General features: G+C 48.3%; 1 protein-coding gene across 1 annotated transcript; it reads right to left on the reverse strand.

The window, feature by feature from the left end:
- Positions 1-643: 643 nt before the first annotated feature.
- Positions 644-12,301, reverse strand: LOC137542145 (uromodulin-like). The gene is made up of 4 exons (XM_068263846.1): positions 12,124-12,301; positions 3,756-4,473; positions 1,950-2,206; positions 644-741 (listed from the first exon to the last, which is right to left on the reverse strand). The coding sequence occupies exons 1-4, from the start codon at positions 12,299-12,301 to the stop codon at positions 644-646; spliced, it is 1,251 nt and encodes a 416-aa protein (XP_068119947.1).
- Positions 12,302-26,539: the final 14,238 nt, after the last annotated feature.

Below are 26,539 nucleotides of genomic sequence, written 5' to 3' on the forward strand. Positions count from 1 at the left end.
GGACTTTCCCTGAATCCCAGGCTCTGATTGGCTAAAGCTTTCGTGCGTCAATGCTTTATCATATTTTGATTACCTAAGTCATAATATTATTGTTTATAAATTCTTAATTACCTTATCTTGTGGGAATTTACGTCATTTGGAGTGCTTGACATTTGATATAGGGTCATTTCTGACGCACTTAATTAAAAATGGACGTCACCAGCCATCTTGTCTGTTGGCTGACCCAGACATGGAGACTAAACAATGTCATTTATGACGCATTTCTGATAAAGTGTTCGCTGCTAATTATGTTGGAATGTCTTGGTACTTCCCCAGGTCAGGTTGACCCTATACACAGACCTGTAAGAGTCTTCAGCAATTTAAGGCTTATTGAAACATACAGGGCTTCTAATATACTTATTTAAATATAAAGCTTATTATATAATTCTTCTTAAAACAATTAATCATAAAAGAAATAATTGCACATTAAATCTTGATAATATAAAATCCTTTTCCATATATTTGTCTTTCTGATGAAGAAATAAATATCTAATTTCAACCGGCAGAGGTCAGCCTTTAATAACAAATAACAAACAGTATTAATAATGTTGATGCCAGGTGGCATCATGGAGTCATCTTTAACTAATTGGGAAAACCCCTTGTTTTATATTTTATATCTCTCATATTTTGACTTTCTCTGTCTGGGAAATGTTTTGCTGGACTTGGCCTTCAAGCCAAGGAACATGTCAACATCTTCTAAAACTAAAACAATCTCACAAGAGTGTTTTACTGTCTCAAATTATCACTAGCTTTTAAATATATTTTAAAGTAATAGATTCTATTATATAGGGTTTAACAATAACTATTTCTTTCTTTAAAGGGTCTGTATTGATCATTAATATTTAGATTAATATATGTGTAAGAATTAAAAATATGTGCATATATAATTACTGCAGTAATGTAAGTTTAACTTGCTTCCTGTCTTCACACAGAAGCCTCTTTAAATATCAAGGCCACACACTAGCATAAACAAGAATGCTCTGACTTTTTGTAGCTAGAATAATCTTATAGGCCTCACAGCCTGGAATATGCTATGTCACAGAGCAATATAAAGTACTCTAACTTTTCACTTTACAATGAAATTTTGCATAGAACTTTAAAACTTAACACATATCCATATGACATCTTTTCCTGCATAAATAAAACCGCTAGAATTCTGACAATACGCTTGTGGAGGATTTCCGCAGTGTCAGCGCACATCCTGTGCACTGACCATGGAGAGAATTCCACAATCGTTACACTCTCCTTTTTAATGTTTTAACTGTGCCATGGTACCAACACTAGGTGCCATGGTGAACTATCTAAACACAATTGCTGTGTAATTTTTGGAGGTGTCTGGGCTGAAAACTGTGATGTCCGAGTTGTGCGGTTGGACTTTGGACACAATGTGGGCTGCACGACCGCTGTCTGGAACCTAGGCCTGATGTTAATTTACGGCCATTTTTTTTTTTTTGTATTTTAACTCCCCACATAATCAATTAGTGTTTCTCTTTAAAAAAAAACATGATGCTACATGCCTCATTTACCCTAAAAAACATTTTGGAAGCAATTTAAAGGCCACTTCCGGTTTTCTATCCTGATATCCGAATCCAACCGGATATCCCAGATACTGGGTTAGGATATCTAATTCTATTCGGGTACCAAAAATTTTGCATTCGGCTATCCGATTCGGATCCAGGTATCTGGGTATCCAGATATGAATTCAATTCAGATTTTAAAAAGGGGTATCCGAGCAGCACTACGTTACATACAGTTCCTATAGCTGCCTCTGGTAGGCAGGGGGTTAATATTTGCTCCAGGAGACAAGCTAAAACTGCTTTTAAGAGGATTGGTGAATATTTACATTTCCGAGCAGCTAGTTCTGTTTCTGGTGGAATAGTTATTTTGTTTGAACATTATTGTAAAGTTACCTGTTGAACATACAGCTGAAACAGTTGTAGTTGAAGTAGTGGATGTTGTTGTTGTGGGTGTAGTTGTTGTAGTTGTGGGAGTAGTGGTTGTTGCAGTGGTTGTTGTAGTGGTTGTGGGAGTGGTGGTTGTTGTAGTGGTTGTGGGAGTGGTGGTTGTTGTAGTGGTTGTGGGAGTAGTTGTTGTTGTAGTAGTTGTGGGAGTAGTGGTTGTAGTAGTTGTGGGAGTAGTGGTTGTTGTAGTAGTTGTGGGAGTAGTGGTTGTTGTAGTAGTTGTGGGAGTAGTGGTTGTAGTAGTTGTGGGAGTAGTGGTTGTTGTAGTGGTTGTGGGAGTAGTTGTTGTTGATGTAGTTGTGGGAGTAGTTGTTGTTGATGTAGTTGTGGGAGTAGTGGTTGTTGATGTAGTTGTGGGAGAAGTAGTTATTGATGTAGTTGTGGGAGTAGTGGTTGCTGTAGTAGTTGTGGGAGTAGATGTTGATCTTGAAGTAGCAGTTGATGTCATTGGGATATTGGGTGCAGGATCTAAAGAGAAAAAAAAAACTTTCATTAGAGTCTTCAAGTGATCCCACCCAAAGCACACAATAGAGTCCCATATTTTGGTTTATCAACTGGAGTGGCATTCCTATTAGAGATGTCGCGAACAGTTCACCTGCGAACGGTTCCAGGCAAACTTTGGGGGTTCACGTTCGCCTGCATCAGGTGAACTTTTGCAGAAGTTCAATTCGCCCCATAATGCTCTATTGAGCAAAATTTTGACCCTCCATATCACTGTCAGCAGACACATTATTGCCAAACACACTTCTCTCATTGCTGGAGGCCCGCCCATCCTCTCTTCTGCACTCTCAGTTAAGGTTCCCTTTAAGCAACCTAATGTTTCTATTGCATTGAGCATACATGGTAAATTTTAGGCCAGCTTCAGTTACTACTGTAGTGGTACAGTGGTTAGGGTGACTTTCCCACCACACAGTGAGATCTGGGTTCAATTCCCAGCCATGGTATGATGTAAACTGGTTTTTGAAATAGTATAATTCCCTGGCAGATGAGACCCTCCCCCCCCTGGTAGGAGGGAGGAGGGAATAGGTAGAAGGGGAGGAGGGAGTTGGGGACCCACAAGAGGCTAATTAAAATCTCCCTAGCAAAGTGTGTAGCAGCTGTCCCATAACTAATTAGTGTAGGCAGACAACTTAGTCAAATGGTATAAGGACCTTGCTTGGAGAAGAGAAGGAGGAAGGGAGGACGGGTCCTCCAGCAGTGATGTGTATTTCACTCAATCAGGTGTGCCTCCAGGTATTAGAGCTCTTGAAACATGTTTTCTATCATTTTTCCAGCCGGTAGAATTTTTTAAAATTTTCAAAGTTCACCTCCCCATTGAAGTCTATTGCGGTTCGCAAACTTTTTCGCGAACCGAACCTTTCGCGGAGGTTCACGGACGTTTGCGAACCTAAAATCGGAGGTTCACGACATCTCTAATTCCTATAACCACCAATCAGATTCAAAGGAGAGATGAGATGATAAGTTAATATTGTGGTAATGTAGCAGTACAGTGACTCACCTGTGCCGTACAGTGACTCACTTGTGCCATATAGTGACTCACCTGTGCAGTACAGTGACTCACCTGTGCCGTACAGTGACTCACCTGTGCCATGCAGTTACTCACCTGTGCCATATAGTGACTCACCTGTGCAGTACAGTGACTCACCTGTGCCGTACAGTGACTCACCTGTGCCATGCAGTGACTCACCTGTGCCATATAGTGACTCACCTGTGCAGTACAGTGACTCACCTGTGCAGTATAGTGACTCACCTGTGCAGTAGACATCAAATTTGAGGCATCCAGAAAACTTGTAGACGTAATGTCCCCCAGGACAGGCCTTTACTGAAATATTTAGCCCATTGTAACATCCGGAGGCCACACTGTTGATCAGTAGAGGCAGTATCTGGATCCCATCTCCAATCTTTGGGTGGCTTCCTCCTAGAGTAAACGGCTCCAGGGATCCACACTTCAGAGGTCCCACACACCCTTCCTTCAGGCTGGATCCAGTGCCAACATAACGGTACCAACCAAAGAGGTTCCGGTCAGTGGGGAATCTTCCGGTGGAGGAGATGTTGGCCAGCCGGTTGGCTCCATTGACCTCCTGGTAGTTATAACAAGGATCCGCACACTGAGCTGCCCCACTGATCCTCAGACAGTCATGGTCACTGGTGCAGGGGCTGCCTTCTGATCCTCCACATGGGGAATTCCTGTTTATATTACACAAGTAGGTGCCGTTCCGGTTGACACAGGTGTCTGTTGGAGAACACTTGTTCAGTGTAGGGCTGGCACACTCATTGATGTCCGCACATAGCTTTTGTTTATTATCCCAGCTGTAGCCATCAGGACAGCATGGACTGGTGTCACAGAATGCCATGAGTGTGCAGTTCCAACCATTGCCCACATATCCAGGCTTGCAGGAACACGACACGTAGCCTGACTTGGCAGCACAGTTGGCGGTTGCTGTAGAGTTGCAATCACTGCAGGCTTTGGCATCTGTACAAATCCAGAAAAAAAAGACATTTACCTCCCTTACGTGATAGAAAATAAAATGAATACATTTCAGTAGGGTTGAGCCGAAATTTTCGAAATTTCGCGTTACTATAATTACGCATGCGAAATTTGCTATTACGATGCGAAATTATGGTAGCGTAATTGCCATTAAAATCGTAATTGAAAATACCGTAAGCGTAATTTTCAACGCGTAATTTCGCGTTTCGTTCATAATGTAATTTCGCGTTAAACCATAACGTAATTTCACGTTAAACCATCCCGTAATTTCGCATTTCGTAATTACTTGTTAGCTATAAAAAATTACTTGTTCGCATTAGCCAATCAGAAGCGAATCAGCGGTAGTCAGACGAACGCTAACAAATTTTCGCATATAAACGCTTTTTCGCGTTAAATAATGTTAAAACTAAGCATGTGCAGTTCAAGGGTGTAAACTACGCTTACAAACGTTTGCATGCAAGGCAAACGCAATTTCACGATACCCACCGTAACGCAAAAACGACGTGAAAATTAACGCTTACAGTAATATGAACTATCGCGAAATTACGTTATGTAACTACGCTTACAAACGGTTGCATGCAAGGCAAACATAAATTCGCGATACCCACTGTAATGCGAAAATTACGCGAAAATTACGCTTACACGGAATTTCGCGAAATCCTTCTTCATTACGATTATGTACTTACGGCCATAATCGTAATTACACTAATTACGCAAAATTTAGCGAAATCGTAATTAAGTCATTACGCTCATCTCTACATTTCAGTAATAACAAAATGTATCCAATCAATATCTATAAATATTAGTCATCTATAATTAGAATTAGATCTTTTATTTGCAGACTCTCAGTTGAATTGAAAATCTTTATTGGCCCAGAATGGGAAACAGACTTCATCAGCAAGCTCTTCGAGTTGGGCCTTAAAGAGGACCTATAATGAAAAGAACGTAATAAGCAAACTTGCTTATTGTGTAAAACATTAATTAATAGGTTATTTAGTCAGGGTGTGCCCATTGTAAAATATTTCCTCTCCCTGATTTACATTCTGAAATGTATCACTGGTGGTGATATCTTTAGTTCTGCCAGGTGATCTGTACGGAATGATCGTTACTGAGAGTTCTATGCACAGAGGGAGATACTGCATGCTTGGCAGTTGGAAAAAGTCCTTATTTCCCACAATGCAACAAGGTTCACAGGCAGGAAACTGTCAGGACCTTGGTCATGACATCACACTGTGGGAGGGATTTCACCACAATTTTAGCCAGACAGACCCCGAGAAAAGATAAAGATTTCTCATGGGAAAGCTACAGATTGAAATGAATGAGTCTAGGATTAAAGTTCCTCATACACGTTATGGTTTGCATTAAATGTTTAAGAATAATACCCAAGGGTTGGGCTAGATAAGAAGAGGAGTAGTGAAGGGAAAGAGCAGTAAGAGGAACAGTTGCATTGTACTAGAAAACGATTGAGTTCTACATGTAGGGAGTCTATTTTGCCACTCTGGAACTGCTCTCATTAATCAGCCTCTTAGGTGGGTGAAATATTGTTGATTAGCATACTGGGTGGCAGGGGTGTTGCTAGGATCCTAAGAGATCTGGGGCACTTTTGGGCACTTCCGCTGGAAAATGGGTGTGGCCATGCATCAGAATGTGGGTGTGGTCATGGGTAGAGCCAAACTTACATGAACATGAGTAGTCACAATCTACACCCCCACTAATTGCAACCATAACTGTAGACAACACCCCAATAACCTCAAGCTCTAAGGCCCGCTGCTTGGGGGTTATTCTGATGCTCACATTTGAGTCACAAACGCAAATTTCATTGCAAAATAGTAAAAATGTCTTTTTTTTTAATCATTTTTTTTCCCCTTTTCTCTGGCTCTGCCAGAAATCACTGATAGCTTTCAATTACGGAACCTTACACATAGGTGAGAAAGCTGTTCCCAAGCATTCCTGGAAAGTATATGGCTCATCCATCAGATGAAGTCAGATATGAACTTGACAGAACCAATTAAAAGGAGAGAGAGCTGGGACTGCTCGGCACCGATCTCAGCAGGGAATCTGACATGTAGCTCTGGTGTCCTAGCTTCAAAGACCCCCAGCTGAGTTCTTCAACTAGAAATGACCTGCTGTAAACCTAAAATATCTATGATAATCCATAGGCTTCTATATTTGTAATGTTTCTGGTGTTACAAAGATACCAGGTCCTTCAAATTTGCAGAGTGTGTTGGACTTCACGTGACACTGGTTCTGAGAGATTTTTCAACCATCTGGATCTTCCAGAACCAGTACTGCAAAGGGTGGACATAAACTGTGTTATTTGTCACCCATGGTCCTTATGTATGGTATCAAATGATTTGTAAAATTATGCTGAGTGTGAATATGCATTCTGTTTCTTGATGTAGGCAAAACAGGAATTGGGCAAAAATCTCTCCCTGTCTAATGGGGCACTGCCCCTATTCAAATTGCACAAGGCTGGACTTGTAGGTTTCATGACCCCTCCCATCTACAGTGAGGATTAAAACCCCAGCTCTCCAAAGTTCAAATTCCTAAATCTGGCATCGAGTTAAAATCAACCGACAAGCCAGCTTGGACAATGGCAAAAATCACTCGGATTATTTCCTACCATGGCCTCTGGCTGCATCTTGGACTTTCCACCAAAGACTTGCGATTGCCGCATGGACTACTAATAACGGTATTTGAACTGCACATTAAGGCATTCTGTTTCTCTTTCATCTCTACTCTCTTTCTATCAAACCAATCTGTTGTACCGGACAGGTATATTTATCTGTGGGCTAAAGTAGGCTATGTGCATGAAGTTTATAGAATAAAACTAACGATTTTATCGTTCAGTCTTGTGCCTGTTCTGGTCATCTGTTTGCTGCTACAAAGAATCTGGCCTGTGACGAGTCAGAGTCATACTACCGCATTGTTTATTATTTTCTTATAAATTGTTGATTTGCTAGCTAGGTTGTAAATAACCATTTCTTGCTTTCTAGGATTAGCTAGTACCCGATTTCCTGTGCGGAATCGATAACTTTAGTTTCTTGATTGTACATACAATCGAGATTGCATCATATATGGACCCAGTCACCTTTCTTTAACGTCACACTGTTCACAGTCTTCAAGCCGTCGGAAGTGACTATTCCCCAAACGGTGACTGGAGCATGTCGGACATGATTGGGCTGGCTGCCAACCTGCCATATTATGATAGTGTTGGGGTCTCTTCGCCCTATCAAATTGGAGAGTGGTGGTAGTGAAATTACCTAATTTCCAGCATGAAATCAATATTTTTAGTTTACCGATTTGTACATACAATCGGGATTGTACATGTATGGGCACCTCCAACCAATCTTAACCATTTACTACGCACACAGTGAATCTGCCTCTAGAAGTCTCTAGTGCATGAGACCTGCATGGCAACTGTGGCCTAGTAATATGGGATTGGTGAGTGATTGTCACATAACATATTGTTGACAGTGTTGCAACCAATCCTTATTGCCAGTCTGCTCACCGTACTTCCTGCTATCGGGGGCGACTATTCCCCGAACGCTAACGGGAGCAGATTAGATGGGATTGGCATGCTCTGTCACATTACTACCTTCTGATGATGTAGCAACCGGTCTTTTAACGTCTTGTAGACGGAATCGTGGGGCTGGATTGCCACAGTTATACTTGACTCAGAGCTCTCCTTTAAACCTCACACTGCCTCATTAACCACCGCCTGCTATTTCCAGCTCAAAAATATATTACATATCCATCCCTTCCTCACACAAGAGGCCACCAAAATGCTTGTACATGCCTTAATCATCTTCCGCCTAGACTACTGCAACACCCTGCTCTGTGGTCTACCACAAAACAGGCTAGCACCTCTCCAATCCCTTCTAAATTCAGCAGCCCGCCTCATTCACCTCTCCACATGCTCTACCAATGCAGCCCCACAGTGCCGTTCCCTCCACTGGTTACTAGAGATGTCGCAAACCTCCGATTTTCGGTTTGCGAACCCCGTTCGCGAACCTTCGCGGAAGGTTCGGTTCGCGTAAAAGTTCGCGAACCGCAGTAGACTTCAATGGGGAGGCGAACTTTGAAAAATAGAAAAAATTATGCTGGCCACAAAAGTGATGGAAAAGATGTTTCAAGGGGTCTAACACCTGGAGGGGGGCATGGCGGAGTGGGATACATGCCCAAAGTCCTGGGGAAAAATCTGGATTTGACGCAAAGCAGCGTTTTAAGGGCAGAAATCACATTGAATGCTAAATTGCAGGCCTAAAGTGCTTTCAAACATCTTGCATGGGTATACATCAATCAGGGAGTGTAATTAGAGTTCTGCTTCACACTGACACACCAAACTCACTGTGTAACGCACCGCAAACAGCTGTTTGCATAGTGACGGCCGTGCTGGACTGGTGTGCACCGTGGCCAGAGTGTAGGCCGTGGCGTTTTTCAAGCCCATATGGTCGCCGGGCTGTGGTAGCTCAATGATAGAACAACAGTGACTGTCCAGCTGATCAAATTTGGTCTAACCACAATGAAGCAACGACCTTATTATCTTTTGTGTGCCACCCCCACCCGAGACACTCAAATAGCCGGTGGTCATTGCTTCATTGTGATACGCAAGCCCCTTTACCGCAGCAAGGTAATGATCACGAAGGAGGATGGGCACATGCACATGCCTTTTGGTTTTTTGTTGCAGCCGCCCGCAGTGAAGCCAGAAAAATAAGCCAGGCATGTACATGCACCAGAAAAATTAGTGTAGCGGCTGCTGCTAGCAGCGGCCTTAAAAATTCAGGAATCCGCCTAGAGTCCTGGACCCTGTTGGTGGTGGCGGAGAAGGCAAGCGGCCTGCAGGCAGAGATGCTGTGTGTGGGGATTGACTTAGTCTTCGGTCATGCAGTAGCCCTCCATGATCCATTCCTCATTCATTTTGATAGAGGTCAGGTACTGAACACTGTCGTGACTTAGGCGACTTCTCTTCTCAGTAACTATGCCTCCAGCTGCACTGAAGGTCCTTTCTGACAGGACGCTTGTGGCAGGGCAAGAGAGAAGTTGTATGGCAAATTGGGACAGCTCTGGCCACAGGTCAAGCCTGCGCAACCAGTAGTCCAAGGGTTCAGCGTCGCTTTTCGCAGTGTCTACATCCACACTCAAGGCCAGGTAGTCGGATACCTGCCGGTCCAGGCGTTGGTGGAGGGTGGATCCGGAAGGACTATGGCGAGGAGTTGGACTAAAGAACGTCCGCATGTCCGACATTACCCTGAGATAGCTGGAGCGTCCTGTCCTTGCCTGCGTGGACTTGGGAGGAGGAGGGTTACTGCCAGTGGTACCTTGATTGCGTTGTGCAGTCACACCACCCTTAAACGCATTGTAAAGCATCATCGACAGCTTGTTCTGCAAGTGCTGCATCCTTTCCGCCTTGTGTTGAGTTGGTAACAGGTCCGCCACTTTGTGCCTGTACCGAGGGTCTAGTAGCGTGGCCCCCCAGTACAGGTCATTCGCCTTGAGTTTTTTGATACGGGGGTCCCTCAACAGGCTGGACAACATAAAAGAGGACTTTTGCACAAAGCTGGATGCAGACGTAGTCTCCATCTCCTCTTGCTCTTCCTCAGTGACGGGATGCAACTCCTCTTCCTCCCCCAGCCACGAACAATACCACGGGAACGTGGAGCAGCAGAAGCCCCCTGTGACGGCTGCCGCGGTTGTTCTTCTTCCGCCGCCTCTTCCTCCTCCACAGAAACACCTTCCTCATCATCACCATCATCAGAGTCTGACTCCTCTCCTTCCCCACACGACTCCTCTTCTTCCTCCTCCTCCTCTCCCCTCTGTGCTGCCGCAGGTGTTGTGGGAACATCGGGTTCGGGTATAAATGGCTCCGACAACTCCTGCTGCCGTAACTCTTCTCGTTCACGCTCCTCCACAGCTGTATCCACCACTCTATGCACGGCACGCTCCAGGAAGTAGGCGTAGGGGATCAAGTCGCTGATGGTGCCCTCATCGCGACTCACCAGTTTGGTCACCTCCTCAAAGGGCTCCATGACCCCGCATGCATTTCGCATCAGTGTCCAGTTGTTGGGCCACAACATCCCCATCCTCCCAGATTGTGTTCTTGTACTGTAATGATACAGGTACTGGGTGACGGCTTTCTCCTGGTCTAGCAGGCGAGAGAACATCAGCAGGGTGGAATTCCAGCGAGTCGGGCTATCGCAAATCAGGTGTTTCACCGGCAAGTTGTTTCTACGCTGAATGTCCGCAAAGCGTGCCATGGCCTTGTAAGAGCACCTGAAAAGCCCACACAACTTCCTGGCCTGCTTCAGGACGTCCTCTAAGCCTGGGTACTTGGACACAAATCTTTGCACGACCAGATTCAGCACATGTGCCATGCAGGGTATGTGTGTCAGCTTTCCCAAATTCAACGCAGCAATGAGATTGCTGCTGTTGTCACACACTATGTTGCCGATCTCAAGCTTGTGCGGGTCAGCTATTGCTCCACCTGTTTGTTAAGAGCAGCCAGGAGAGCTGCTCCAGTGTGACTCTCCGCTTTCAGGCAAGACATGTCTAACACTGCGTGACACCGTCGTACCTGGCATGCAGCATAGGCCCTGGGGTGCTGGGGCTGTGTAGCTGGAGAGGAGATCGCGGCACCAGCCAAGGAGGAGGAGGAGGATGACGACAGCGAAGTGGTGGTAGCAGGTGGAGAGGAGGTGGCTGGAGGCCTGCCTGCAAGCCGTGGAGGTGTGACAAGTCGGTCCGCTGCGCAGCCACATACTCCCTGCTTGCTACCATCGGTCACCAGGTTGACCCAATGGGCTGTGTATGTAATGTAGTGGCCCTGCCCGTGCTTGGCAGACCAGGCATCCGTGGTCAGGTGGACCCTTGACCCAACGCTGTGTGCCAGAGATGACACCACTTGCCTCTCAACTGCACGGTACAGTTTGGGTATGGCCTTTTGTGAAAAATAATTGCGGCCTGGTATCTTCCACTGCGGTGTACCAATGGCCACAAACTTACGGAAAGCCTCCGACTCCACCAGCTTGTATGGTAATAGCTGGCGAGCTAATAGTTCCGCCACGCCAGCTGTCAGACGCCGGGCAAGAGGGTGACTGGCAGACATTTGCTTCTTACGCTCAAATACTTCTTTCACGGACAGCTGGGTACTGCTGTGGGCAGAGGAGAAGGAACCGCTGAAGGGAAGAGGCGGTGTGGAGGAGGGTGGCTGTGAAGGTGCAAGGGAGAAAGTGGATGAAGACGATGCACCTGAAGGAGAAAGAGGAGAAGGAGGGTGGCTTGTCTTTTGAGGGGTGCTGCTTTTCCTCAGGTGTTCTTGCCATAGCTGTTTGTGCCTTCTCTCCAGGTGCCTTCGTAAGGCACTTGTCCCTACGTGAGAGTTGGCCTTTCCACGGCTCAATTTTTGCTGGCAGAGACAACAGATGGCTTTGCTCTGATCTGAGACACACACGTGAAAAAATTTCCAAACCGCTGAGCCCCCCTGGGGTGATGGCGCTACGGTGGCATCAGCAGCTGACGTTGAAGGGCATGTTGGCTGGCTGGCCATAGCTGGCGATACATGGCGCCGGACACTGCCCCCAGCTGTTTCTGGGGACGAGCTCCCTTTGCTTCTATCATGAAGTCGTCTCCTCCTACTCCTCTCTGACTCCTCCTCTGAACTGTCCCCATGGTCATCTCCTCTACCGGAAACATATGTGGTATCCATATAATCGTCATCATAATCCTCCTGGCCAGCTTTGCTTTCCTCAGACACCTCCTTAACTGCACCAATTTCAGGTGGTTCATCATCCCCCTCCTCACACATTACATCCATACTATCGCCACCTAACTCAGACGTATGAGGTGGTGTACCTGCGCCTTCTTCTTGTTGTTGCAGTAGTGGGTGTGAATCAGTGATTTCACCACCACCACCAAATAACTCCTGCGAAGTGTTAAATGCAGCAGATGTGGTGCTTGTTGTAGCGCTGGTCGCTGCGGGAGATGGGGTGTTCTGTGTTAAATAGTCAAGCACGTCCTGATCTTGGGAAGTGATGGCACGTGCCTTCTTCTGAGCACTGTATTTTGGGCCAGGTCCGCACGAAATCATAGCAACACCACCTCGCACAGACCTGCCGGTGCCTGCTGGCCTTCCTCTGGGTTTGCCTCTACCTCTTCCTCTACCTGGTTTGTCTATCTCGGGGGGATGCTAGGTATATGCAGTGAGCTGGGTTCACTGAATACAACAGGTAGTAAGATGCAATGAGCTGGATTCACTGAACAGTAAAGGTACTTAGATGCAGTGAGGTGGGTTCACTGAATACAACAGGTAGTAAGATGCAGTGAGCTGGGTTCACTGAACAGTAAAGGTACTTAGATGCAGTGAGCTGGGTTCACTGAACAGTAAAGGTACTTAGATGCAGTGAGCTGGGATCACTGAACACAACAGGTAGTAAGATGCAGTGAGCTGGGTTCACTGAACAATAAAGGTACTTAGATGCAGTGAGCTGGGTTCACTGAATACAACAGGTAGTAAGATGCAGTGAGCTGGGTTCACTGAACAGTAAAGGTACTTAGATGCAGTGAGGTGGGTTAACTCAACACAACAGGTAGTTAGATGCAGTGAGCTGGGTTCACTGAACAGTAAAGGTACTTAGATGCAGTGAGGTGGGTTCACTGAACACAACAGGTAGTTGGATGCAGTGAGCTGGGTTCACTGAACAATAAAGGTACTTAGATGCAGTGAGCTGGGTTCACTGAACACAACAGGTAGTAAGATGCAGTGAGCTGGGTTCACTGAACAGTAAAGGTACTTAGATGCAGTGAGCTGGGTTCACTGAACACAACAGGAAGTACGATGCAGTGAGCTGGGTTCACTGAACAATAAAGGTACTTAGATGTAGTGAGCTGGGTTCACTGAATACAACAGGTAGTAAGATGCAGTGAGCTGGGTTCACTGAACAGTAAAGGTACTTAGATGCAGTGAGGTGGGTTCACTCAACACAACAGGTAGTTAGATGCAGTGAGCTGGGTTCACTGAACAATAAAGATACTTAGATGCAGTGAGCTGGGTTCACTGAACACAACAGGTAGTAAGATGCAGTGAGCTGGGTTCACTGAACAGTAAAGGTACTTAGATGCAGTGAGGTGGGTTCACTGAATACAACAGGTAGTAAGATGCAGTGAGCTGGGTTTACTGAACAGTAAAGGTACTTAGATGCAGTGAGCTGGGTTCACTGAACAGTAAAGGTACTTAGATGCAGTGAGCTGGGTTCACTGAACAGTAAAGGTACTTAGATGCAGTGAGCTGGGTTCACTGAACACAACAGGTAATACGATGCAGTGAGCTGGGTTCACTGATCAATAAAGGTACTTAGATGCAGTGAGCTGGGTTCACTGAATACAACAGGTAGTAAGATGCAGTGAGCTGGGTTCACTGAACAGTAAAGGTACTTAGATGCAGTGAGGTGGGTTCACTCAACACAACAGGTAGTTAGATGCAGTGAGCTGGGTTCACTGAACAGTAAAGGTACTTAGATGCAGTGAGGTGGGTTCACTGAACACAACAGGTAGTTGGATGCAGTGAGCTGGGTTCACTGAACAATAAAGGTACTTAGATGCAGTGAGCTGGGTTCACTGAACACAACAGGTAGTAAGATGCAGTGAGCTGGGTTCACTGAACAGTAAAGATACTTAGATGCAGTGAGGTGGGTTCACTGAATACAACAGGTAGTAAGATGCAGTGAGCTGGGTTCACTGAACACAACAGGTAGTAAGATGCAGTGAGCTGGGTTCACTGAACAGTAAAGGTACTTAGATGCAGTGAGCTGGGTTCACTGAACAGTAAAGGTACTTAGATGCAGTGAGCTGGGTTCACTGAACACAACAGGTAGTAAGATGCAGTGAGCTGGGTTCACTGAACACAACAGGTAGTAAGATGCAGTGAGCTGGGTTCACTGAACAATAAAGGTACTTAGATGCAGTAAGCTGGGTTCACTGAACACAACAGGTAGTAAGATGCAGTGAGCTGGGTTCACTGAACAATAAAGGTACTTAGATGCAGTGAGCTGGGTTCACTGAATACAACAGGTAGTAAGATGCAGTGAGCTGGGTTCACTGAACAGTAAATGTACTTAGATGCAGTGAGCTGGGTTCACTCAACACAACAGGTAGTTAGATGCAGTGAGCTGGGTTCACTGAACAGTAAAGGTACTTAGATGCAGTGAGCTGGGTTCACTGAACACAACAGGTAGTAAGATGCAGTGAGCTGGGTTCACTGAACAGTAAAGGTACTTAGATGCAGTGAGGTGGGTTCACTCAACACAACAGGTAGTTAGATGCAGTGAGGTGGGTTCACTGAACACAACAGGTAGTAAGATGCAGTGAGCTGGGTTCACTCAACACAACAGGTAGTTGGATGCAGTGAGGTGGGTTCACTCAACACAACAGGTAGTTAGATGCAGTGAGCTGGGTTCACTGAACAGTAAAGGTACTTAGATGCAGTGAGGTGGGTTCACTCAACACAACAGGTAGTTAGATGCAGTGAGCTGGGTTCACTGAACAGTAAAGGTACTTAGATGCAGTGAGCTGGGTTCACTGAACAGTAAAGGTACTTAGATGCAGTGAGCTGGGTTCACTGAACACAACAGGTAGTAAGATGCAGTGAGCTGGGTTCACTGAACACAACAGGTAGTAAGATGCAGTGAGCTGGGTTCACTGAACAATAAAGGTACTTAGATGCAGTAAGCTGGGTTCACTGAACACAACAGGTAGTAAGATGCAGTGAGCTGGGTTCACTGAACAATAAAGGTACTTAGATGCAGTGAGCTGGGTTCACTGAATACAACAGGTAGTAAGATGCAGTGAGCTGGGTTCACTGAACAGTAAATGTACTTAGATGCAGTGAGCTGGGTTCACTCAACACAACAGGTAGTTAGATGCAGTGAGCTGGGTTCACTGAACAGTAAAGGTACTTAGATGCAGTGAGCTGGGTTCACTGAACACAACAGGTAGTAAGATGCAGTGAGCTGGGTTCACTGAACAGTAAAGGTACTTAGATGCAGTGAGGTGGGTTCACTCAACACAACAGGTAGTTAGATGCAGTGAGGTGGGTTCACTGAACACAACAGGTAGTAAGATGCAGTGAGCTGGGTTCACTCAACACAACAGGTAGTTGGATGCAGTGAGCTGGGTTCACTGAACAGTAAAGGTACTTAGATGCAGTGAGGTGGGTTCACTGAACACAACAGGTAGTAAGATGCAGTGAGCTGGGTTCACTCAACACAACAGGTAGTTGGATGCAGTGAGGTGGGTTCACTCAACACAACAGGTAGTTAGATGCAGTGAGCTGGGTTCACTGAACAGTAAAGGTACTTAGATGCAGTGAGGTGGGTTCACTCAACACAACAGGTAGTTAGATGCAGTGAGCCGGGTTCAAAACTTTATGCGCGTAAAACTTTACGCGTGTACTGCACAGAGCGCAGGGCGCACCAAGCGAAGTGCCCATTAAAGCCTATGGGACTTAGCGCGCGTAAAACTTTGCGTGCGTAAAACTTTACGCGCGCAAAGTTAGTGCACGATATGATTGAGAAATCCGGTGCTAACCTACTTAGCACCCTGGTTAGCGCGTCTAAAGACTTTAGACGTGCTAAGTAGGTTAGCACCGCTTTGTGAATCAAGCCCTATGAATTAGCAAGGCTGTGCATGCAACAAAAGTGTCAGTTTGACACAGAAAAAAAAAAAAAGTACAGGATGAGCTCTGAAAACAGCTGTTGAGGGGTGCTATAAAAGCAATAATAATCAGCCAGCAGCATGCTAAGCAGCCAAGAACCTAACTAATCTGTCCCTAGAAGAACAAGTCTGCAGCAGCTGTCCCTTTCCTCTCACTAGCAGGCACACGAGTGAGGCTAATGGCCGCTGCAGCCTGCCTTATATAAGGGGGGGTGGGGCTCCAGGGCTTAGTGTAGCCTGAATGGCTACAATGTGCCTGCTGACTGTGATGCAGAGAGTCAAAGTTGACCCTCCGCAAAAGTTCGCCTGGTACAGGCGAACGCGAACCCCCAAAGTTTGCCTGGAACCGTTCGGCGGCGAACCGTTCGCTACATCTCTACTTGTTACCCATTACCCAGAGGATCCAGTTCAAACTCCTGACTCTAACATACAAAGCCCTCCACGAGTTGTCTCCTCCATACATCTCCTCACTAATCTCTAGATATTTTCCCTCCCACAACCTTTGCTCCTCCCAAGAAAATTTTCCTGGCCTCTAAACTGATCAACTCCTCTCATGCTTGCATCCAGGACTCTACACGAGCATCACCCCTCTTCTGGAACTTTCTTCCACAGCCTGTACGCCATGCTCCAGACCTGGACATCGTCAAATGCACTCTTAAAATACACCTTTTCAGACAAGCTTATAACTTTTTTTGGCCCCTATTTACATATCTGTTCACAATGTAATCAGAGGCAAAGGCTCACTGCCTCATCCAGGGTCATCCTCCAAGGGCAGGGTCCTCCTCCTAATGTTTACTGTTTTTGTTGCAATATTTGTGCTGCTTGAGACTCTGCTGTATATTTTTTGGTTGTACCTATGTTTCCCGTGTTGTCTTACTTTGCTTTGTACAGCCCTGCAGAATATGTTGGCGCTATATAAATAAATAATAATTAGAGATGTCGGTGAACGGTTCGCGAATGATTCGCTGGCCAACCCCTCACACTATACTACTTCCGGGTCGCTATGACTTGGAGTAGTACAGCTGCTCCGGCCTGGAGGTGCGTGTCCTTGATCGCGCACCTGTTGCCGGGCACTTTCTGCGCATGTGCGTGACGTCATGAGTGACGTTACACTCATGCACAGAGAGTGCCCGGCAACAGGCGCATGATCATGGATGAGCAGCATTGGAACAGCGCAGCTGTACTACTCCGGGTCATAGCGACCCGGAAGTAGTAGCAGCACATAGAGATTTGCTAGCGAACTGTTCATCAGCATCTCTAATAATAATAATGAACTTAACAGCAGTCTAGGTAGGCCTGCCCAGCCTAAATGTTGGATGAAGCCCCCTCTTCATTAATATTACAAAAAATGCAGCAACTCACATAAATAAGCAGTGTAATTTACACATAACTGGGCAGAGTTACCCGGCTTCTGTGCTGGCTGGGCGGACTTTCTGCTGGGCGGGCTGCCCTGCCACCAGGTTATCTGCCAGTTCCCCCATAGCACTCCCTGACCTTCTAGTGGCCCCCCTCCCATGCTCCCACGCAGGGCCGGCCTTAGGTTTCACAGCACCCTGTGCAAAGCCTGATTTTGGTGCCCCCCTCCCCCCCTTTTCACCCGCCCCCCTTCATATGCAATTCACTTTTTCTCCTGGGATTGTGTTCCCCAATTGACACATCATGCCCAGATGCTCAGATCTCCGTGACACACAGGGCTGGATTTGTACTTTTTTGCCGCCCAAGGCCCACTATCACCAGCCACCCCTGAAAAAGTATCCCAACCAAGACACACACATGCAGGAGCACACCTTGTAATTCCAGCAAGAGCAGCTGGGTTGCCCAGTGTAGGTAGCCAGAGATGTTCCCGCTCCGTAAAGTTAGCCAGATGCCTCACCCCCTTTAAGTATAGGTAGTCAGATGTAAGTGCAGTAAACAGAAGAAAGTGTAATAAACTGGAGCCCATCCATTATAGGTAGCCAGATGTTCCCCTACAGTACACTTGCAACCACGTGGGGCACATGTATGCAGCTTGCAAATGGAGCATGGAGCCAGCAGAGGACATGGAAAGGTAATGTATAGGGAGCATTTTACATTAGTGGATAGCATGTGGCCGGCGAGGCGGCAAATTCAGAGTCACAAGGCCAATTCCTGGTCGATTTCAGCATGAAATGAATCGGCCTGCAGTGTATGGGAAGCTGACACATCTCTCTTTAAACAGATTTGATCAGAGAGAGATTTGTCTCGGTTGAATCTGCCCATCATCGGCTAATGTATGGCCACTTTTCCTGTGAGTGGTTTGTGTGCAGAGCTGGCTCTCTGTTAAACTGGTACCTCTGTATTGTAATCAGTGATGAGCGAAAATGCAAATATTCTTTTCACCGAATTTTCGCGAAAATAAGTACTATTTTCGTTTCGAAAGGCGAAAATTCGCCGAATATTTTCGCATAAATTTTCGCCTAAAGCTGTTGCCTGTAAAGGGCTTTTTGTTACAGGGCTGTTCAGCTTTCTGCAATAGCCTATCACCGCTCTCAATCTACCCCACCCCCTCCACAGGCGAATGGCGATGGACGGTAATGTCCACCCACATGGTTCCCAGCAGCCAGACACTGTGCCAGGGCACTACTATGCAGAAGAGCTTGCAATCAAATTGCATGCTGACAGACAGGACAGCAGCAGCCATGAGCCATCACATCGAGGGACACTACCAGATGTTTAGCGAGAAATCTCGCTGACCACCTGGTAGTGTCCCCAGATTTAATAGCTCCTCTGGCTGAACACTGTAGGCTTACTCCACAATGTGATGGCCATCTGGTACTGGTGGTGTCCCCAGATTTGATGGCTCATCATCGCTGCACTGTCTGTAGGCAGCAGGCATGTAATTTGATGGCCAGGCCATCAAATGCCTGCCATTCCCTACAGTGCATAGCCAGAGGAGCCATCAAATCTGGGGACACTACCAACCTTCTTGTGATATACTGAATGACAGTGTGTCACTTACCTTAATTGTTTTTCTGGCTCTTTCTGGACTGGTCTGTCCTTAGCAGCCACAGCATGTCAGTCTCCACGCCACTGTCTGTGTCATACACTGTCACATGTGTAGACAGCATCAAGCCCCCAATAACATATCCACAGGGGGGCGGAGCTGGTTCTTTTACAGGGCAGGCCACAGGACAGAGTTATTTGTTATGGGGCACTCTAGATTTTCACCTGCATCCCCCAGCCTGTCACTTCACTACACATGCTGCCCGGTGCCGCTGTACAGTGAACAGGAGATGGGGGCGTGGCGGAGCGGAACTTTCTTTCTACCTCCGCTTGTCTGACTGTGACTGTCCCCCAGCAGTCAGGGCTTCTGCAAATTGAATTGGGAACTTAGGAAGTGATGCCGGTGTTGTCCGCCCACACTTCACTTCCAAGGGCAAGGCAGCAGAGACTGAGCAGCGCCGCCCCCCGACTCCCATGCCTATGCTTGCAGCTGATGCTAAAAACTTGTATGTTGCAGTGCTGCGTGCAGGCATGAACGAATACGGCGACGGGCGGAGCAAGTGGGACACACACATTAGCCTGGCTGAGGCGGCTGACTGTCACTGTATACGCCGAGAGGAGGAAGCAGCTAACTACGCAGTCTGAGTGCCGGGGATCGGAGGGGGCTGTGTATGCAGGAGCGCATTGCGGCGAGTTGAGACAGCTGTGCAAGTGCGCCCTTGGAAGCCGGCGCCCTGAGCGACCGCTCCGGTCGCTCAGGTCAAAGGCCGGCCATGCTCCCACGGGCCTCCAATTGAGTCACCACAACTCCCAGCATGCCCCCATAGAAGAACCTCAGCTCCATGTATGCCCCATAATAGCATCACAGCGCCCATCATTGCACTACAGCATCCAGTATGCCTACATAGAGGCACCACAGCACCCAGCATACACCTGATTGATGCACCACAACTCCCAGCATGCCCGTCATTGAGGAACCAATCTGACACTGCCTGGGGGACATCCTGGGCATCACAGAATAGATCCGGGGCACGTGCCACTGATCTATGGGGCTAGCAACGCTCCGGATGGGTGATGATTCTCTACCCACCAAGCTCTGTGTGAAGAGACCTCATTGGGAGGTGAGAGAGGGGGCTTTATTCAGTGCCAGATTGGTGCAGATGCTGATTCCGCATTTTGAGTTGATTTCCATGGCCTGCAGGAGGACACATGTGACCACTGACTGTCCTATCACTAGAGTTGGGCCGAACGGTTCGCCTGCGAACGGTTCCATGCGAACTTCCGTGGTTCGCGTTCGCGTCCCGCAGGCGAAGTATTGCGGAAGTTCGGTTCGCCCCATAATGCACCATGAGGGTCAACTTTGACCCTCTACATCACAGTCAGCAGGCCCAGTGTAGCCAATTAGGCTACACTAGCCCCTGGGGCCACTCCCCCCCTTATAAAAGGCAGGCAGCGGCGGCCATTACGCTCACTCGTGTGCCTGTGTTAGTGAGAGTAGGGCGAGCTGCTGCAGACTGTCTCTCATAGGGAAAGATTAGTTAGGCTTAGCTTGTTCCTGGCTGCATACCTGTTCTGTTCAGTGAACCTGCCACTGCATACCTGTTCTGTGAACCCACCACTGCATACCTGTTCAGTGAACCCACCACTGCATACCTGTACTGTGAACCCACCACTGCATACCTGTTCAGTGAACCCACCACTGCATACCTGTTCAGTGAACCCACCACTGCATACCTGTTCAGTGAACCCACCACTGCATACCTGTTCAGTGAACCTGCCACTGCATACCTGTTCAGTGAACCTGCCACTGCATACCTGTTCAGTGAACCTGCCACTGCATACCTGTACTGTTCTGTGAACCCGCCACTGCATACCTGTTCTGTTCAGTGAACCCGCCACTGTATTCCTGTTCAGTGAACCTGCCACTGCATACCTGTTCTGTGAACCCGCCACTGTATACCTGTTGTGTTCAGTGAACCCGCCACTGCATACCTGTTCTGTTCAGTGAACCCGCCACTGCATACCTGTTGTGTTCAGTGAACCCGCCACTGTATACCTGTTCTGTTCAGTGAACCCACCGCATCAGTGCGCATACCTGTGCAGTTAAGTGAACCCACCTACCTACGTGAGTGCACGCAGTGTGATATACCACTCCGTGCATACCCGATATGGACAAAACAGGTAGAGGAAGAGGTAGTGCCAGAGCCAGAGGAAGGCCACCCGGCAGGTCTGTGCGAGGTCATGTAAATGTAATTTCGTGTGGACCTGGCCCACAATACAGGGCTCGGAAGAAGGCACGTCCCATCACCTCCCAAGATTGTCAGGACGTGGTTGAGTATTTAGCGACACAGAACACCTCATCTTGCTCAGCCACCAGCGCTACTACTAGCACCACTTCCGCTGCATTTGACACTTCGCAAGAATTATTTAGTGGTGAAATCACTGATGCACAGCCATTGTTGTTACAGCCAGATGAATTTTCACCAGCTCATATGTCTGAGTTACGCGGCAACACTATGGATGTAACGTGTAAGGAGGATGAAGGACCTACTGATGTTGCATGTTTGGATTTTTCTGAGGCAAGCGAAGCTGGTCAGGATGATTACGATGATGACGATGATACGGATCCTCTGTATGTTCCCAATAGAGGAGATGAAGAGGGGGACAGTTCAGAGGGGGAGTCAGAGAGTAGTAGGAGGAGAGAAGTTGCTGAAAGAAGCTGGGGCAGCTCTTCGTCAGAAACAGCTGGTGGCAGTGTCCGGCACCATGTATCATTCGCCACCTATGTACAGCCAGCCAACTTGCCCTTCAGCATCAGCTGCTGAGGTCCCCATAGTGCCCACATCCCAGGGTGGCTCAGCGGTGTGGAAATTTTTTAATGCGTGTGCCTCAGATCGGAGCAAAGCCATCTGTTCGCTCTGCCAACAAAAATTGAGCCGTGGAAAGGCCAACACTCACGTAGGGACAAGTGCCTTACGAATGCACCTGGAGAAAAGGCACAAACAGCAATGGGATGGCCACCTGAGCAAAAGCAGCAGCAGCACACAAAAGAAAAGTCACCCTCCTTCTCCTCTTCCTCCTTCAGGTGCATCATCTGCTTCTGCCGCTTTCTCCCTTGCACCTTCACAGGCACCCTCCTCCACTCCGCCTCTGCCCTTCAGCGGCAGCGCTTCCTGCTCCTCTGCCCACAGCAGCAGTCAGGTGTCCGTGAAGGGAATGTTTGAGCGGAAGAAGCCAATTTCGGCCAGTCACCCCCTTGCCCGGCGTCTGACAGCTGGCGTGGCGGAACTGTTAGCTCGCCAGCTGTTACCATACTGGCTGGTGGACTCTGAGGCCTTCCGTAAATTTGTGGCCATCGGAACACCGCAGTGGAAGATGCCAGGCCGCACTTATTTTTCTAGAAAGGCCATACCCCAACTGCACCGTGAAGTTGAGAGGCAAGTGGTGTCATCTCTTGCGAAGAGCGTTGGGTCAAGGGTACACCTGACCACGGATGCCTGGTCTGCCAAGCACGGGCAGGGCCGCTACATTATGTACACAGCCCATTGGGTCAACCTGGTGGTGAACGATGGCAAGCAGGGCGCAGCGGACCAAATTGTGACACCTTCACGGCTTGCAGGCAGGCCTCCTGCCACCTCCTCTCCTCCTGCTACATGCTCTTCGCTGTCCTCCTCCTCCTTGGCTGAGTGGCAGTTCTCCTCTCCAGCTACACAGCCCCAGCTCCGCAGGGCCTATGCTGCATGCCAGGTACGACGGTGTCACGCCATCTTAGACATGGCTTGTCTCAAAGCGGAGAGTCACACTGGAGCAGCTCTCCTGGCTGCTCTTAAGAAACAGGTGGATGAGTGGCTGACCCCGCACCACCTGGAGATAGGCAACGTGGTGTGCGACAACGGCAGCAATCTGCTTGCCGCTTTGCATATGGGGAAGCTGACACACATACCCTGCATGGCACATGTCATGAATCTAGTTGTTCAAAGATTTGTGTCAAAGTACCCTGGCTTAGCGGATGTCCTGAAGCAGGCCAGGAAGTTCTGTGGGCATTTGAGGCGGTCTTACACAGCCATGGCACGCTTTGCGGAAATTCAGCGGAAAAACAACTTGCCGGTGAGACGCCTGATTTGCGATAGCCCGACTCGCTGGAATTCGACCCTGCTCATGTTCTCCCGCCTGCTAGAACAGAAGAAAGCCGTCACCCAGTACCTCTACAACTACAGTAGAATGAAACAGTCTGGGAAGATGGGGATGTTCTGGCCCGACAACTGGACACTGATGAAAAATGCATGCAGGCTCATGCGGCCGTTTGAGGAGGTGACCAACCTGGTGAGCCGCAGTGAAGGCACCATCAGCGACTTAATTCCCTACGCTTACTTCTTGGAGCATGCTGTGCGTAGAGTGGCGGATGAAGCTGCGAATGAGCGTGACCAGGAACCGTTACGGCAGGAACAGGCATGGGACCAATTTTCATCAGACCTAGCTGTTTCCTCAACACCTGCGACAGCACAGAGGGGGGAGGAGGAGGAGGAAGAAGAGAAGTCGTGTGCAGAAGACGAGTCAGACTCAGAGGATGATGAGCAAGGTGTTTCTTTGGGGGAGGAGGAGGAGGAGGAGGGGACGGCGGCAGGAGAACAACCGCAGCAGGCGTCGCAGGGGGCTTGTGCTGCTCAACCTTCCCGTGGTATTGTTCGCGGCTGGGGGGAGAAGGTTGACTTACGTGACGTCACTGAGGAAGAGCAAGAGGAGATGGATGGTACATCTGCATCCGACTTTGTGCAGATGTCATCTTTTATGCTGTCCTGCCTATTGAGGGACCCCCGTATAAAAAACCTCAAGGGGAATGAGCTGTACTGGGTGGCCACGCTACTAGACCCTCGGTACAGGCACAAAGTGGCGGACCTGTTACCAACTCACCTGAAGGTGGAAAGGATGCAGCACATGCAGAACAAGCTGTCAACTATGCTTTACAATGCCTTTAAGGGTGATGTGACAGCACAACGCCAGCAAGGTACCACTGACACTAATCCTCCTCCCGTGTCCACGCAGTCAAAGACAGGACGCTCCAGCGATCTCATGGTGATGTCGGACATGCGGACGTTCTTTAGACCAACGCCTCGCCGTAGCCCTTCCGGATCCACCCTCCACCAACGCCTGGAACGGCAGGTAGCCGACTACCTGGCCTTAACCACTTGAGGACCCACCCTTTACCCCCCCTTAAGGACCAGCGCTGTCTTAGCTGATCTGTGCTGGGTGGGCTCTGCAGCCCCCAGCACAGATCAGCGTGCAGGCAGAGCGACCAGATCACCCCCCTTTTTTCCCCACTAGGGGGATGATGTGCTGGGGGGGTCTGATCGCTCCTGCCTGCCGGGTGTTGCGGGGGGGGGCACCTCAAAGCCCCCCTCCGCGGCAAAATCCTCCCCCTCCCTCTCCTACCTGGCCCCCCCTGGAGATCCAGGCTGCACAGGACGCTATCCGTCCTGTGCAGCCAGTGACAGGCTGTCTCCTGTCACATGGCGGCGATCCCCGGCCGCTGATTGGCCGGGGATCGCCGATCTGCCTAACGGCGCTGCTGCGCAGCAGCGCCGTACAAATGTAAACAAAGCGGATTATTTCCGCTTGTGTTTACATCTAGCCTGCGAGCCGCCATCGGCGGCCCGCAGGCTATTCACGGAGCCCCCCGCCGTGAATTGACAGGATTAATCAGCCTGCAGCTGGCGACGCAATACTGCGTCGCTGGTCCTGCAGCTGCCACTTTGCCGACGCACGGTATAAGCGTTGCTTTCGGCAAGTGGTTAAGTGTGGATGCAGACACTGCTGTGAACAGCGATGAGGAACCCTTGAACTACTGGGTGCGCAGGCTTGACCTGTGGCCAGAGCTGTCCCAATTTGCCATCCAACTTCTCTCCTGCCCTGCCGCAAGCGTCCTGTCAGAAAGGACCTTCAGCGCAGCTGGAGGCATTGTCACTGAGAAGAGAAGTCGCCTAAGTCACAAAAGTGTTAAGTACCTCACCTTTATCAAAATGAATGAGGCATGGATCCCGGAGGGCTGCTGCCCGCCCCAAGACTAAGTCAGTCCCCGCACACACAGCATCTCTGCCTGCACGCCGTGTGACTGGCTGCCTGGCCTGCCCCAAGAAGACTAAGTCGCTCCCAGTCCCTCCACACAGCATGTCTGCCTGCAGGCCGCTTGACTACCTTCTCCGCCACCACCAACAGGGTCCGGGACTCCAGGCGGATTGCTGAATTTTTTAGGCCGCTGCTAGCAGCGGCCGCTGTAATAATTTTTCTGGTGCGTGTACATGACTGCCTAATTATTCTGGCTGCACTGCGGGCAGCTGCAACAACAAAAGAAAAGGCATGTACATGCGCCCATTCCCCTTCGTGATCATTACCTTGCCGTGGTGAAGGGACTTGCGTATCACAATGAAGCAATGACCGGCGCCTAGATGAGTGTCTCGGGGGGCACACAAAAGATAATAAGGTCGTTGCTTCATTGTGGTCAGACCAAATTTGATCAGCTGGACAGTCACTGTTATGTCATTCAGCTACATCAGCCAGGCGACCATATGGGCTGTAAAGCCACCAAAACCTGCACTCTCGCCATGGTGCGCACCAGTCCAGCACGGCCGTCACTACACAAACAGCTGTTTGCGGTGCGTTAAACGGTGAGTTTGGTGTGTCAGTGTGAAGCAGTACCTTAATTACACTACCTGATTGATGTATACACATGCAAGATGTTTTAAAGCACTTTAGGCCTGTCATTTAGCATTCAATGTGATTTCTGCCCTTAAAACGCTGCTTTGCGTCAAATCCAGATTTTTCCCGGGGGCTTTGGGCGTGTATCCCACTCCGCCATGCCCCCCTCCAGGTGTTAGACCCCTTGAAACATCTTTTCCATCACTTTTGTGGCTAGCATAATTTTTTTTTTTCAAAGTTCGCATCCCCATTGAAGTCTATTGCGGTTCGCAAACCTTCCGCGGAAGTTCGCGAACCCGGTTCGCGAACCTAAAATCGGAGGTTCGGCCCAACTCTACCTATCACCTGCACAACCTCGCAGACCAGGTGAGACCTGTCCTGTCGGCTAAAAGTGGCCACTAACTGTCCAATTTCTAGTGAAAAATTGTTTGAGTGACCAGAAATTCTGATCGGATTGGTTGTAAATAACATCCGTTGATGGACACAATCGATTATGAACGAGTGAAAAAAATGTCGTCCGAATGAATTTTCGACGTACCAAAATTTGGATTTTCTTGTTGGTTGTGATAGATAGGAAGTAGAGATTGGTTTGTTTGGTGTAGTGAACAATGTATTATAATATTTCACTTCTGATCAGAATTTCTGATCGCTCGAAAGATTTTTCGCTAGAAATTGGATCATTAGTGGCCAC

The sequence above is a fragment of the Hyperolius riggenbachi genome, chromosome 2 (genome assembly GCF_040937935.1).
Source record: "Hyperolius riggenbachi isolate aHypRig1 chromosome 2, aHypRig1.pri, whole genome shotgun sequence".
In the NCBI taxonomy this organism is placed as follows: Eukaryota; Metazoa; Chordata; class Amphibia; order Anura; family Hyperoliidae; genus Hyperolius; species Hyperolius riggenbachi.

What these genes read in the sequence shown, in the direction of transcription:
- LOC137542145 (XM_068263846.1), bottom strand. Translation starts at nt 12,301, where the DNA reads ATGGATGTAATGTGTGAGGAGGGGGATGATGAACCACCTGAAATTGGT. An exon ending in CTCAAATTTGATGTCTACTG is followed by an intron (nt 2,207 to 3,755) that starts CACAGGTGAGTC and finishes TACTACAACAAC; the next exon opens with CACTACTCCCACAACTACTA. An exon ending in TTCAGCTGTATGTTCAACAG is followed by an intron (nt 742 to 1,949) that starts GTAACTTTACAA and finishes AGATTGTTTTAG; the next exon opens with TTTTAGAAGATGTTGACATG.